At 49.7% G+C, this 14396-nt stretch overlaps 1 protein-coding gene across 11 annotated transcripts; it reads right to left on the reverse strand.

Moving 5' to 3' along the window:
• Positions 1-8746: 8746 nt before the first annotated feature.
• LOC125518444 (F-box/FBD/LRR-repeat protein At1g13570) lies at positions 8747-13846 on the reverse strand. Of its 11 annotated transcripts, none has more exons than XM_087525165.1 (7): positions 13102-13729; positions 11967-12024; positions 11434-11725; positions 10085-10969; positions 9843-9998; positions 9468-9758; positions 8747-9062 (listed from the first exon to the last, which is right to left on the reverse strand). In XM_087525165.1, the coding sequence occupies exons 4-6, from the start codon at positions 10943-10945 to the stop codon at positions 9474-9476; spliced, it is 1302 nt and encodes a 433-aa protein (XP_087381291.1). In that variant the 5' UTR covers positions 10946-10969; positions 11434-11725; positions 11967-12024; positions 13102-13729; the 3' UTR covers positions 8747-9062; positions 9468-9473. The 11 variants fall into 11 exon arrangements, with proteins under 11 accessions (XP_087381291.1, XP_087381296.1, XP_087381287.1 ...); XM_087525170.1 differs by having other exon boundaries at positions 11434-11728; XM_087525161.1 differs by having other exon boundaries at positions 11434-12024.
• Positions 13847-14396: the final 550 nt, after the last annotated feature.

The raw sequence follows: 14396 nt of genomic DNA on the forward strand, positions 1-14396 counted from the left end.
CGTTCTGGAGCCCACCACGGGTCCATGACAGCCCAGTTACCTTGTGTAGACTCTAGTGTGGTTTTCTCTTTTAGCTACAGCAGGGGTGGACCGTTGCGGTTAACGCCCTTGGCTCGGCTCCAGCGGTTGCTTCCAAAATGGCCCAGGCAACCGTATCCCCCGGATGTTCCACGGAGGGATTCTCCACGCGCAAGTGGCATGTGTTTCTTGCTTCCTTTCGGAGGGAACATGTGGCTCTTGCTACCCCTGGCTGAGCTCGGTGCACCACAGACTTTTCACTGCTTCAGTTGTGACCTTGTGGCTGCCTCTCCTCTGGGGCCAACTGCATGGCAAGAGCAGAAAAACGGTGCGTAGTAAACGTGGTTAGAGCATCTCCAGCCGTTGTGTCACCCACGAGGCGTTTTTTCGACCTTCTGAAAAGGCCTCGGCGCTAATTTCGTCTTTGGGTGCAAAAAATTTTCAGCCGTTGTGCTCCCCAGGTCGCCGTTTCTTCCTGGACCACCGTGGCCATTGCCGGAGCTCGGTCCACCCCGACGTGCCTAGCCCCTCTCCCCTCCTCCCAACCTGTCCACGAGCTCCCCCTCACTCCCGCAGCTCGCCCCACCCACTTGCCCTCGCCGGAGCTGGCTGTTCCACCGAAAACCATCACCACCGTCGCCGCCTCTGTAACCTCCTGTCACCGCGGCCCCCCCTCCGTTCCATCCCTCCTCACTGCCCCCTTGGCCTCTGAACGGGTGCGTCTCGTCGCCCCGGTCCCGCCGGTGTCCTTATATCAGCCGGAGCCCGTCAGAGTTGCCCGCATCGTCGAAGACCACCGTCGCCCGCCTGCTTCTGTTTCTCATCTAGCGCCGCCCGTTGCCGCGTCCCCGCGCCTTCCCGCGCCTCCCTCTGGCCGGGAACGGGTGCGGCGGGCCCCGCCGCGGCCGCCGGTGTGCTCGGCTCGGCCGGAGACGGCAGGAGCCGGCCGGCCCGTCGCCGGCTTCGCCTCTCCCCTCCGCTCCTCTGTCTCTGGTCGGGTGGAGTCGGACGCAGCACGAAGGCGAGCAGGCAGGGAGCGGCGAGGAGAGGAGCAAGGCGGCGAGCGGGGCGGGGGTCGGCGAGGAGAGGAGCAAGGCCGGCGAGGGAAGATGCGGGGCAGTGGAAGGAAGAGAGAAAGGAGAGGAGAGAGGGGAGAGAGAAGGGCTGCAGGTGGGCCTGCGCATGCAAAAGGCGAGTGTCGGCGTTCCCAGCTGCCCCGCGGGGAGCTGGGTGTGGGGTGGGCGCGCCGGCCGTAACATTCACTAGATCCGGCGAAAAACGAGGTCCTGGGTGCATGGCTGGGACGTTTTTTACAACCGGCGCTAAAAAAGTGCTCCTGGGGGGGCTGTCGGGGGGGGGGGGGGCTGGAGATGCTCTTAGTCATGAGTTGAGGTATTTTTGCGTACACTATATTTTTCTTCCTCTCTTCTTTTGCGATGTATTTTTTTTCTTCCTCTATGAATGAGACTGCCAGCTCTCCGGTGTATTCTCCAAGAAAATAAACCACAATAGAAGAAAGTGGGAAAATAAATCATATTTAAGTTATCAAAGTTTTTTTAACACAGTACAGACGCAAGCGCTCATATACATGCGCATACACTCACCCCTATGAACCCCCCCGAAAGACTGAGACGACATATCATTTTGAAATTTATGAAGTCACCGTAGGCACCTCGTCGTCGACGGGAACGTCTCCTCCCACTGAATGTGCACCACCGGAAATCCTGAATTAAATCCAGAAATAAATGCGAGCACTAGGATTTGAACCTTGGTGGGCTGGGGATACCACAGTCCCTCTAACCATCCAACCACATGTTGGTTCGCTAAGCATATCATATTGTGGAGGTCGCTACTCGAGCAAGGCGGCCCCGGCAGCGGCAGATCTTATTCCTCAGCGCCCTTTGCCCGTCGACGCAACGCCAGCGACGTCGCTAGCCCTTCTCGCCCGCCGTGCCACACCGGCAGCTCCGCTTAGGGATGGCAATGGGTAGGGTATGGGCGGGTACAACCTCCTCCTACCCAAACCCATATCCACAGAAACTTTCTATACCCACCCACTTCAATACCCATGGGTATAAACTGACACCCATGTCCATACCCATCGGGTATCTTATACCCAATAGGTATCCATTGGGTGCAATATGTAGCATTCCAATTCTTAAGAGGTAGAGAAATGAGTTCAAAATTCAAGTGATCATGGTAGAGTAGTATAGTACAGATGCGGCCTCCTTCGGTGGGTGGTCTCTTGGAGGCATCAGAGGAGTATGTGCAACGGTTCGTGGAAGACCGACACGGTGGAAGACATTGGTCGGAATTGGGGATCGCTGGATCGAGACTTTGACAAGAGTCTGGTAGCGAAGAGTCAATATTTAATATTTTTTAGGAGTCACATAGGACGTAGGAGAAGTGGAGAGCAGGTGATTATGAGCCTTTGAGCCATGACTTGTTTAAGGAATACGAGATTTATGGCAGAACCATATGAGTTAAATGTTAACCCCACATATTATAGGTGTTATTTTCATTTATTAATTTTTTCTGGGTATCCATTGGGTTACCCATGGACACAATTTCTTACGCATACCCTACCCATATATTTTGCAGGTAATGGGTACCCATTCCCTGTGGGTACAAAATATCTCCAAGTGTTACCCATACCCACTATTTCCGGGTAAGGTATCTGCGGGTACCCATACCCATGGACAAAACTGCTATCCCTAGCTCCGCTCTGCCAGATATGCCACCAACCTCCAACACCCTCTGGTCCGGAAGTGGTATGCGACCATCGTTGTGTCCTCGTGCCCGCGCCAGGGGCGACTCGCATGAGGACGCTCGAGTCCGAGGCACGTGCAGCCCGACGCGAGCGACAGCAGCGAGGGAGAGGGGGGAGGCGATGTCGGCACGCTGGTGGATCCCAAGCCCGTGCTCCTCGCGTCGATCCTTCGCCGCACTCTGACGACGACAAAGACAGATGTGTGGCGCCTTCGCCGCAAGAATGCCAAGGCGCTCCGACTCGCCATCGAGTTGTCGAAGCGCGAGGCAAACAAGGAGGCGGTGGTGAAGGCGAAGGCGACTTGCCATGCGAAGGAGCACGACCGCCTGCTCCACAGGCTATCGGGCATTAGGTGCAGCTCCGACTCGGACCCGACACATGGCTGCACCTCCAGTTCTGACGATGGCGCATCTCCGCACCCCAACGCCTACAAGGAGGAGGGGCACAGCCGCGCCGACGACCGGAACGGGGAGGGCCCGGCGAGGAAATGGTGATTTCCTCCGCCCTTCCCTGTTACGTTTATGTTTTAGCTATGTTTTAAGTTCGCAGTATGGATTTGCCGTTGAATTCCGATGAACTATGCTTCTTTTGTCCGGCGATGCAAAGTTGATCCGATGAACTGCATGTTGTTGATTGTGTTTACATAGCGTTGAATGGGTTGTATGGTTTTGAGGATTCGAATATGAGGGACGCGGGTGTGAAAGCCATCAAGATGCATAGACGTTTGAGAGTCTGGATTTGCAAGCTTTGCCTATGAATGTTCTTATAATGGCCATCTGCAATGAGTAGATGGTTTTTTTGAAACTTACAATAAGGTCAGGGTTACTGCATCAAAGCGATTGGTGATGACACCAAAAATGCTAGACGTACGGGGTTATACAAGCTTCGACAGACCCTTTCCTAACCAATTAAACATGCCCCCCTTGATTTTCAGGTGGGTGGGGCCCCTCCCACCCCTTTGTCCAATCACACTTTGCCACCTTGAACGAACCCTCTGAAACCCTGTAAGGCTCCGTCGATGTAGCATCTCTGGTGATAACACTGACGTTTGTAGTTTTTTTTTTAATATTAAAACTTTATTTCTCAAATAATGGTAAGATCGTTTACAATTTGATGAGAAATAAAGTCCGGACACTCACTGTCCCAAACCAAAGAAGATCTAGAGCTAAGAGAATTCTTTGCTATGCTATCAGCCACAAGATTTGCCTCTCTAAAACAATGAATTACATCAACATTAGAGAAATTAGCCCCCAGATGCTTACTCTCCATATAGATAGCAACATCATGTCCCTGGTAGTCCTCCTGGTTGATGATCTCGACTGCATCGAGGCTGTCTGACTCGACAATAAGAGATGTACATCCAATGTTCAATGCTAGAAGAAAGCCATTACGGATCGCGTTCACTTCGGCAGAATCAGCAGAAGTTACACTGGCGCTTGTAGTTGGCCTAACGAAATGCTCTCTTCTGGTCTTCTCATCGTTGTATCGTGTGCGTGGTGTCAGGTCGGCTGATGCCTTGTGTGTTGTGACATGTTCCATGACCGTCACGTGGGTGATTGTACCTATTTCCCTCATATTTTCGTCAATTAATCAGACATGATTCCATGACCGTCACGTGGATGATTGTACCTATTTCCCCCATACTTTTCGTCAATTAATCAGACATGATTCCCTTGTAGTAATAGTTAATGAGCTGGGGCAAAATCCTTTTTTTTTTGAAGGGGGATAGGGCAAAATCGTTTGTTGTGACAGCCAAATTGGCTGCTAGGCTCGCGGCAGAGTGAGCTAAGCGCATCTCCAGCCGCGTCTCCAAGAAGGCCCCCCAGACGTTTTTTCGTCCGTCGGTGTCAAAAAATCGACCCAGTCGCGCCCCCGAGAGCTCAGTTTTCGCCGTCTCAGGCCGAAATTGGCGCCGGCGGACCCAACCCGAACCCGACGCGTTGGGATCGCTCGGGGGCGCCGGGCGAATCGTTTTTGGCGCGAAGAGCCGCGGGCCCGCCGCGTCAGCGACTCTACCCTCTTCTCGCCCCTTCGTCGTCGTCCTTATCGTCTCGTTTCCGTGACGAATCAATGCCAAAGCTGCCGCGCACTGCCGCGCCGGTCAGCCTCCATTGATGCCTCACGGGCGGCGCAGTGAAGGCTGGGCGACGCGTCCCTCGGCCGCCACGCAATCACGCCACGCGTAACGCGCCGGCCAAGCCTACCACGCGGCGTCTCCGCCTATAAAAGCCGACTGCAAGCGCGCCGGAGAGACTCACCCCGATCATCCACCGACGACGCGCTCATTTCTTCCCCTTTCCTCCTCTCGCCATCACCAGTTGAGAAAGTATGGCCGAGCGTTTCCCAGGCGACGGCGCGGTGGCGAACGGATTCGGGTGCCGTCATCTGCACGAGGACGAGGCTTGCCTCCTTTTCGAGGCCGAGTACCCGGTCCCGCCGGACATGCGGGTGCCCGGGGCATGGAGGATCAGCGCCGGCGGCGTGCCGGTGCCCCCGGTATCCACCGGCGCGGCGCGGCGTGCGGAGATCGCACGCATCCGCTCGTCCCTGCCGCGTGCAGCGAGGGAGGGGCCCCGATACGTCCCCGACAGCCCAATCTGGGAGCCGTACTTCCGCCGCCGGCACGACGAGCAGCTCGAGGCCACCAACGACGTCGTGCCCTCCGGCAGGTTCAACGCCGCCGTCCGGCGTCGGTGGTGGGGCGTGCCCGGGCGCACGTTGGAGTCCGTCCTCGAGTACATCGAGGGCGGCAACACGCTGCGCCTCGAGTACCCCGCTCCCCCATCCTTCTCACGCCGCTGGGGAAGGAGCCGAAGCTCCTGGACGCCGAGGCGCATGGAGACCGGGGTGTCCTCCTCCTCGTCCAGCGGCTCTCCCTGCCTCCACCTCCACCCCGTCAAGCCGGAGCCCCAGGACACGCCTGTCAGCGCACGTACCCGCAGCTCCGGCGCCCTCGTCGAGCCCAAGGTGGAGTCCAGCCTCCCCCCGGAGTACGAGGAGATAGCCCGGCGCGGCTTCTTCGACGAGGACGCCATGCGGTGATCGCGCGACGACTACGTGCGCGAGGAGATGGTCTGGCAGCGCCGGGCCCTGGAGGAGATCGCCGCCCGCAAACGTGGGCGCGAGGACGAGGACGGTGTCGTCGTCCAACCCGCCGCGCCAACCGGGGGAGGGATGCAACAGGGACGGCGGAGGCGTAGGCGGGGGCGACGACGACGACGACGACGACGGCGGTGACTACACGCGGTTCTACAGCCTCCTCGGCATGTAGAACCGCGTGGGCGGGCGGCGAGGCGGGGGGTGAGGGAGACGGCGGGGTAGCCCGCGGTAGTTTTTTTTTGTAAAATATGTTTAAATTTAAACGAACTCCATGTTTGCGTTGTGTTTGCGCCGAATTTGAACATTTTAAAAACCCGTGGGAGGCCGCGACTGGGAGGCATCACACCCCCAATGCGCGGTTTAGCGCCAGTGCGTTTTCAGGAGACGATTTTTTGCCCTTTCTGGGAGGCCAACGGCTTGAGATGCCCTAACCAAGAGTGAAGTCAAGTAAAGCAGCACACCAACCCTCTTGCTGCAACCGCACGCCCAAATTCATGCGACCAAGATTTGACTATGGACCAAACACTTCCTTCTTCCCTTTTTCAAGATGGAAACACGTTCGTGTTGAGCGCTTTCATGAAACTATAAGCAAAGCCAGACCAAAATCCAGTGCCACATAAGACTCACACGGCGACATCATGTTGTAATCCAATTCGAAGAGCGGCATGTGTAATAAGGCTAGTCATAATGAAAATAACTTAGGTAGTAACATAGCGCACCTCGAGAATTTTTTATTTATGTGGCAAGTAGTTAATGAGAAGTAGTAACATAATATGTTACTGTAACATAGCACTTTTCAAAACAACATGAGTCTACAAGCTATTAAATGAGGTCACATATGACGCTAATACTATGTTACTTTGCACTATGAAAGTAGTAACTTAGACTAGTGTCATGCATATAACACTAATTTAAATTACTCACCACTATGACCAGCCTAACAAACGCCGATTATCAGTCGGCAATCTTGCACAGATCACGACACATGCGTCGTAGTAGCACCAGCAGTGCCGTGGAGAGGGGGGAGCGCATGTGTTTCACCTGCTGCTGGAAGCCCAAAGGATAAACAAAAAATAGTGCGTACTCGTACAAAAAGAGGAGGAAGCAGCAGAGAACGACGAGCTAGTGGACCACGGCGAGGGAGGCCAGGCCCAGCCACGTGAGAGCCCGCCCGGAAAGCGGAGGCGAGGCACGCGGGAAAGTGCGGAAATTTTGTAGCGACGCCGGGCGCGGGCGAGCCGTGCCGCGCCTCGTGCGTACGCGGGCGGCGGGGGATACGGTTTTCGATCTCTCCTTTCGATTACGCCCGCCCGCGCGCGGGCCAGGCCAGACCCGCCAAACCGCGCCCCCCCGGTGGTGCGTGAGCGGAGCGGTGACCTCAGGCACGAGGACGCTGCCACTGCTCTGAACGGCGGCAGGGTGGTCATCATGAACACGCGTACTGCTGCTAGATGCCCAGCAGCTTCTTCTCCCGGCAGCAGTACACCGAATTTAGCGCCATGTTCATCTCCTCGCGGTTTGAAATTTTCATGAGCTTCCCTGCCACGCCCCTTCTCTTGACCCAAGGTTCGAAACAAACTAGAGTGTTTGTCTGAATTTTGACAGTGATTTCCGGAGTAGTTTTAGGCGTGCCAATCTGAACAGCTGAAGACAGTGCTTCCTGGAGCTATCACAGGCAGCTAGCTGGTTGTTGTGAGATAAAATTGACATCTACTATTGTTTTCTGGGGCAAACAAATTGACATCTACTTGGTCTTGTCTCCAATTTGGAACGACTAGTCTCCAGTTTGGCAGCCGACACACCCGCGTCATATCTTCACGCACTTGGTCTCAGGACCCGGCGCCCGCAGAATTATTTTATCACAATCTCGCTAACCGCTTCTAAAAAGACGACTCATCATGGCAATTAACTACTCAACCAACTGCCCATAACCATAAGCTATCTTCCTTTACCAACTATTAATATGGTGTTTGCCAATCATGCGTTGGTCAAGCTTGAAATGCATTTTTGTTTTTGCGCGTTCCACTTGGAACATTTCCTGCTGTACAGACAGGTACTACAGGTTGAAATAATTATCACGACAACCAAGAAACTCTAATATGGTACTACTGTGATTTTATTTATTTATTTTTGTAGAAATCAACTTGATTCTGTCAATGCTTTGCACTGCTGTAGCAAACAGTAGCGCTTAAGGTTTACAGCTCATGCTCACGGCGAGCTCATGCCTTACGAGATCACGCTGAAGCATAGAAGTGGGGTCATCCAAGTTCCAACCATGAGTTTGCTGACTGTTTGCCAAGTCTCGTCATGTTACTTTCGAGACTGGACTCGATCCTATCCTTGAGAGAACAGCATATGCTTAATATTTTCTTTAAGGGCAGCAAAGTTGACTGCAACAATTAGGAAAGCTGACTTTCTGAACTCTTAAGACAAACAAGTAGAGTCAATGAGTCGAAATCGTGCAAATTGAATTGCACGCTGTAATTCACTACGCGTTTTAAGGTGTGGAAAAATAGTCAAGTCAAATAGGTTAGGTAAAAAATTTACATATCTCGGGTTAAACGGATGGTCCTCCTTTTGCTCATTGGCGCAGAGCCAATGTAGACAAACCGAACTTGACCTGGGAAATCCGACTGAAGAACTTCTAGTAGTACGACCGAGAGCGGCCAATTTCCTTTTTCTCTCTGTGTGTGTGAGATGCAAAAAGTTGCACTCTCAAAAGTCAAAAGGCGGGAACAGTTCAAAACAGGAAGACCGCGAGTTACTGGACCATTTACTGGGGGTGGCAACCAGTGAAGTTTATCATACCAACTTTACCAGGCAAGAGACATAACAGAGGACCTAAGTGACCCATAGGAATACACTGAGAGTACCCAGCATTCAAATTTGGAAATAAGCTGCATAGCACAAGTTAAGCTGACAAACATTTTCTTTCTGAACTTTGACACAACAGGTAAGCAACTCTTGAGGCAACACTGTTTTTCCACAGGAACACGGGGTAACTTCAACAGCAAACTATGGGGATAACTCATGCCTGTATACCCTAACTTCAGAGCTTGTGTCTTGCAAGATCGCACCAAACGAGAGCAGTAGAGTCGTTAGAGGTTCCCAACACAAGCTTGATACCGTTCCTTCCAATGGTCTTGACTTGTTCCCTCAGAGGTTGGACTTGATCCTATCCATGGAAACAGAGTAGAGATAAAACATTAGAGTGGCGAAGTTGACCTGCCCAAGACCAAAAACGTATTCATAATACTGAACTGGAGTATAATATAAACAATTAGCCAATATGTTCATCTTCTACAAACACGTTCATGCTCAGAATTCTCCCTTGCGTGTTATCTCAAAGTCAACTAAAGGCAAACTGAAATTGGATAGCACTAAATTTCATATATGACCCAAAATGGTAGAAGAAATGTAAGTGACATGCCAGGTCTGAAGGTGATACTGCTATTTCCAAATTGAATATATGCAATTCTTCTACAGATTCGCATGAAAACTGAACCTACTTTAATGTAAGTAACTGAACAGACGAAGAAATGTAAATATTTTCCCTTCAATAGAAAAACGTAGCCTGCACCTTTTTCTAGTGGGGGAAACAAGCCTCAAGAATCAATATTTCTGCATCCTTTGATGCTCTTCTCAGCTTCAGGAGATTTTTTAGGACAGTTCTGTCCAATCCCTTGTCGATTATTCCCACTTTTCTTAACACTGGTGCCTCTTCAAGTAAAAGTTTCAAGAAGCCAAACTCCGCAAAGGAGCCAGTGAAGTCGAACAAACCAACTACTTCAACGTTCTGGAAGAGACAGACATCACGGTCTATTGATTCCCAGAAATGCACTCTTGGTACCATGGAATTCCTGGAAATGAGCTGCAAAGTACAGACTGTAAATTGAGCAAGGGTCCAATGGAAATTTATGATATGTAGCAAGTCAGAAGATTTCATCATCTGTACCTTTAGTTTGAAAAATCGCAGGTTGGGGGCATGCTGAAATAAGTACAAGGCAAAATTTGCTTCCTTGAGATCACCGAGATTGATCTCCAGGCTTATCTCTGTCAGCCGGTTGAATAATTTTGGCTGCTTGAGAATCAGAAATTCACGTTCTACGCACTGCAATGGCAATAGGCCCCCAAACATAATAAGAAACAGTGAAATAATAAGCACTAAGCGAAAACTTTGCCATCACAGTTTCTTACCTCAAGGATGTGTCCATGAAACCTAATAGTCTCAACATCTGAAAGAGAAGCAATAAATGGAGAAAGATTGAAGTTGCATCTGGTTGTCGAAGCACCATCTGTGTCAGAACTCAGTTCCAGTCTGATCCATACGGAAGTAAGATAAGGAGCATGCAGATTGAGGTGTGTAAACCAGCCTTCAATTTTTAGCACCTTGAGCTTTGTTGAACGAATATTTATATTGGATTGGCTGCACAATCCACGAATATTAAGTTTCTCCAAATTCGGGCAACTCGCTACTAAATCCCCTAAACTGTTTCCTTCCACGGTAACATATTCTAGACGAAGAGTATGCAATTGTTTGAAGCCTTTAGATGGAGGTGGCAAATGTAAACTAGTGAAAACACAAGCTCGCAGATACACATATTCTAGTTCATCGCAGGAGAAAAAACTAGACGGGACCTTGTAACTGTCACGTATACTTGTCTGAAGTTGAATCTCCTTAATCTTATTTCTTGACAGCATAAGCATCCAACGGTAAAGGTATCCTCCAGTGGATACCATTTCATTCGCTACGGTATTCAGGCAAAACTTCAGAATTGGGCCGTTGTGGAGGAAGAGAAACATATCAGTGAACTTAAGAAATCTGCGGTCATCGTCTGCACTATCATTTCCTGAAGCGAAATCAGCTCTCCTGAACATCAGTTCGGTCATTGAAGCCCATGTGTACCTCCAAGTCCTTGACAAGAGGCATGTTCCAACAGCTTCTTTTATTGGCAGACAACAAAGGATTTTGTCTCTGAGAGCTTCGGGTAGATTGCTGATGATATCTTCATCCACAACAGACTTACATATCTTCGTTGGGGAACTCCCATGGTCCATTTGGTACACTTTTACTGTGAGAGCCTGCATGTAATGTGGCACAAGATAACCTATTAATCTCTAACATGCCACACATTATAAATGGGACACTAGAAAGGGGAGCAAGAGGAGACAGTCCGGAATTGGATGCATTCCTCCTCTTGATATGATATTCTATTGTACTGAAAAGATGTACAAAAAATGTTTTAAGGAAGTAACGCCATATGAGAAATTTCACATCTCCACATGACAATTCATAGTAATCAGGCGAGCATTTCTGTTAAACACCCAGAAAAGGTTAATTCGCACCACTTTAATTAATTGGACATCGCAACATAATTTGCACCCCATTGTTGGTATAGACTCGTGAAATGATTCATATTACGATTCTCGGTTAAACACTTCATATATCCAGGTGGAATGAGCCATTGAAGTTGTCACTGTTCTAATTTCTGTTTTACCTACCTAAAGACGGAGCGAAGCCAAAGCGAGAGACGATCGGGCCTCACCTAGGGTTGGGGCAGCTGCCTCCGATATCTTCCTGTCCCCCGCTCTTGTTGGTTTTCGGTTGCTTTCTCCTGTCACGGCCGGCGGTGCGATCCTGGGGAGGCAGCACGGCGCGGCACGACACCGCGCCGGCCCGACCAAGAAAATACGGCGGCGGCCGGCCGGCAAGTGGATGCCGAGCAGGTGCTTGCGAGCCGCGGAAGAGTGTAAAACCTTTCTTTCTTTTCAATCGAGGAGTCCAAAATCTTGGATCCGGTCGAACCAGAGAAGCCACATTTTTTTCCTTGGCGAACACTTCTTATATATACACATTAATAAATATACAATATTAATTGCAATAAATGCGTATATGTAATATTAGGGAGGAAATTAATTGCACATTAATATTATGTATGATATCTTTACGCATTAATTTTTTTGCGAGGTATCTTTACGCATAATTAATATGATCAACACATGCATTTATAGTTGATATGATACTAGAAGTGAAGCCGCAATCTCAAAGCTAGAGAAATATGAAATAATTCTTACCAACCTAACAAGTTCAGTCTCTGACATTGGCATCGCCACACTTTCAACCCCCACTGATCACGCTGAATGTCATACAGCAAATTAGGCACATTGTCACCGTCGTAACCGCATAAGAAACACATATAGGCACAACATAATAGGGTCAAGATGGAACAAGCAATACTAAATTATGAATAGAGCAAAACATCAAAATTACAATGATGCAAGGACAAATATACCCTTAGCTCTCGGTGATTTGCACTAAAAGCAGCTGGTGCTGCCTGCTAAACAAAATTTCAGAGGTCAAAATCGATGCTAGATGCTAGGCTCACAATTGAAAATTGTACTATATCCTAGCGAGTCAAAGAATAAAGCATAAAATTAAACACAAAACAAGAATGGCTAACACAAGTCTTCTTTCTTTCTTTATGGGTCTCCTGCAATTAAAACTTCAGTGTTATAGTAGCAGCAGTTAACAGCGCAGTGCATTTCTCCATTGATCATTGTTCTCCTCTTTTCTCTTGTTCATGTATACCTCTAGAGTGTAGTTACCTGCTTCTATTTCAGTTTATAGGCCGCACTTTTGTGCATCTTGGTCTGCTAAAAAATAGAGGACCGAGAAAGGAAGAAAATGAATTTCTTTGTTGAACATAGGTAGATAGTATAGAGATATCGGTGTTTCCAGAACTAATTTTTCCTGTCAGTACTACAAGAGTCGTCTCAGCCTCTTGAAGCTTAATTAATTTCTACTTCTCTCGACCAGAGCATCATGTTGATTATTCCCCATCTTTGCATGTATTTCATGTTTCAACGGTCGCAGATTTCTGAGCAAGCTCACTCCTGTAAAATTACTCGCAACACTTAACCCCAACAGCCGCTTCACCTTCTTCAGCCATGCCGACTCCGTCATCCTCTCCAACCTGGACGACACAGTGGCCGCTAAAATCCGGACGAACAAAGCATGCACACTAAAACATTCCTCACTGTCATACACAAAACTCACCACCAATCCGGACGAACAAAGCATGCACACTAAAACATTCCTCGCTGTCATACCCAAAAGGCCAAAACTCACCACCCAATCCGGACGAACAAAGCATGCACGCTAAAAAATTCCTCACCTTAAGAACCCACTGTGGCTCTCATTTTGAAGAACTAACCTTAGGCAAGTTTGGCAACATTGTATGGCAAAGTGTGGCATTGCTAGGTCTAAAACCAAACGGCCCCTTAGTCTTCTTTCTTGTTGGCATGTACGAAATCAGGGACTCTTTTCCAATAAGAAGCACGATATTGGACGACTCCTGTGACTGCAAGAAATCATTCAATCCAACATCATCTGCAAGAGATCGAAGAATTTTTTTATTTTCCATCACAGCATTCTACAACAATAGTTCCAATTATCTCAATATCTCTGTGTGCAGACAACCCCCAGCCCTGTCCTGTTTCTCCCCTGTTCATCCCTTCTAGCACAGAGCAGCAACTATCTCAAAAAAAAAAAAAATGCACAGTACATAAGCAGCACGCAACCACGAACAGCCACCGCGTGCCACCTGACCCCTCTCTCATCTCAATCAAATAAAATGGTGAGATTGGAACGAACCTTAGAGACAGAGTACCTTGGGAGAGGTTTCGGGAAGAGCTGATAATGGGGGAGACGCCGGGCGCTGCTTGAGACGCGTTCTTTGGCGTCATCGAGGGAGGGGAGCCGAGGATGTTGGGGTTGAAGTTCCCAACGGCCTGCAAGAATCGCGTGCGGGAAGCGGATTTGGAAGGGGTCTTCGTCGCCGCCGTCCGTGGTCGAGGACGCGAGCTTGGACGGGTCTCGCTGCCCGCTGCCGCCGTGGCCGAGGACGCGAGCATCTCTACCACACCCTGTATAAGGCCGACCTGCAAAAACTTTTACATAATGCTGAAAAACGGTTTTACGGGCCGATATGAGTTGTGCACGAATATGCTTTTTTATGAGTCGGCTACGCGAAGTCTGCTTGATCACAGCCCGCGTCGCCCCGCAAACCGAAAAACTCCGATAAGTGAATTTGACAACAACTTCGACAATTGAGTTCAAATTCGAAGAATAAAACATAGTTCACGCACAAATAAAAGCATAATTTTGTACGACCAACGCAAAAGCGACGACCGCGTCCATCATCATCTTGGTCGCTTTTCACCCGTCGTCGTGATCTTCACTCCGCACCACCACCATTGATGCTATCGGCACCCCTGAATCCATCGTCGACACTGGTTCCAACTTCGTCACCGAAAGCATCGCTGAGCGCACTGAATGCATCAGCGACACTAGTTCCAACTCCTCATGGGAAAACATCACTGGCACCGAAACACCCACCGACCGCCGCTAGCATCCTCCTCTTCAAGATGTCTCTCCTTGTCATATCATGTCGTTTTTTGGTGATGTCGTTCATGTAATCGCGGTTCAATATCATGATCCTGTTCTCTT

Source organism: Triticum urartu, chromosome 1A (assembly GCF_056163025.1).
Source record: "Triticum urartu cultivar PI428250 chromosome 1A, HENAU_Tu73, whole genome shotgun sequence".
Taxonomy (NCBI): Eukaryota; Viridiplantae; Streptophyta; class Magnoliopsida; order Poales; family Poaceae; genus Triticum; species Triticum urartu.

What these genes read in the sequence shown, in the direction of transcription:
- LOC125518444 (XM_087525175.1), bottom strand. Translation starts at nt 10,945, where the DNA reads ATGGACCATGGGAGTTCCCCAACGAAGATATGTAAGTCTGTTGTGGAT. An exon ending in TTCATGGACACATCCTTGAG is followed by an intron (nt 9,999 to 10,084) that starts GTAAGAAACTGT and finishes TTGCCATTGCAG; the next exon opens with TGCGTAGAACGTGAATTTCT. An exon ending in TGCGATTTTTCAAACTAAAG is followed by an intron (nt 9,759 to 9,842) that starts GTACAGATGATG and finishes TGTACTTTGCAG; the next exon opens with CTCATTTCCAGGAATTCCAT.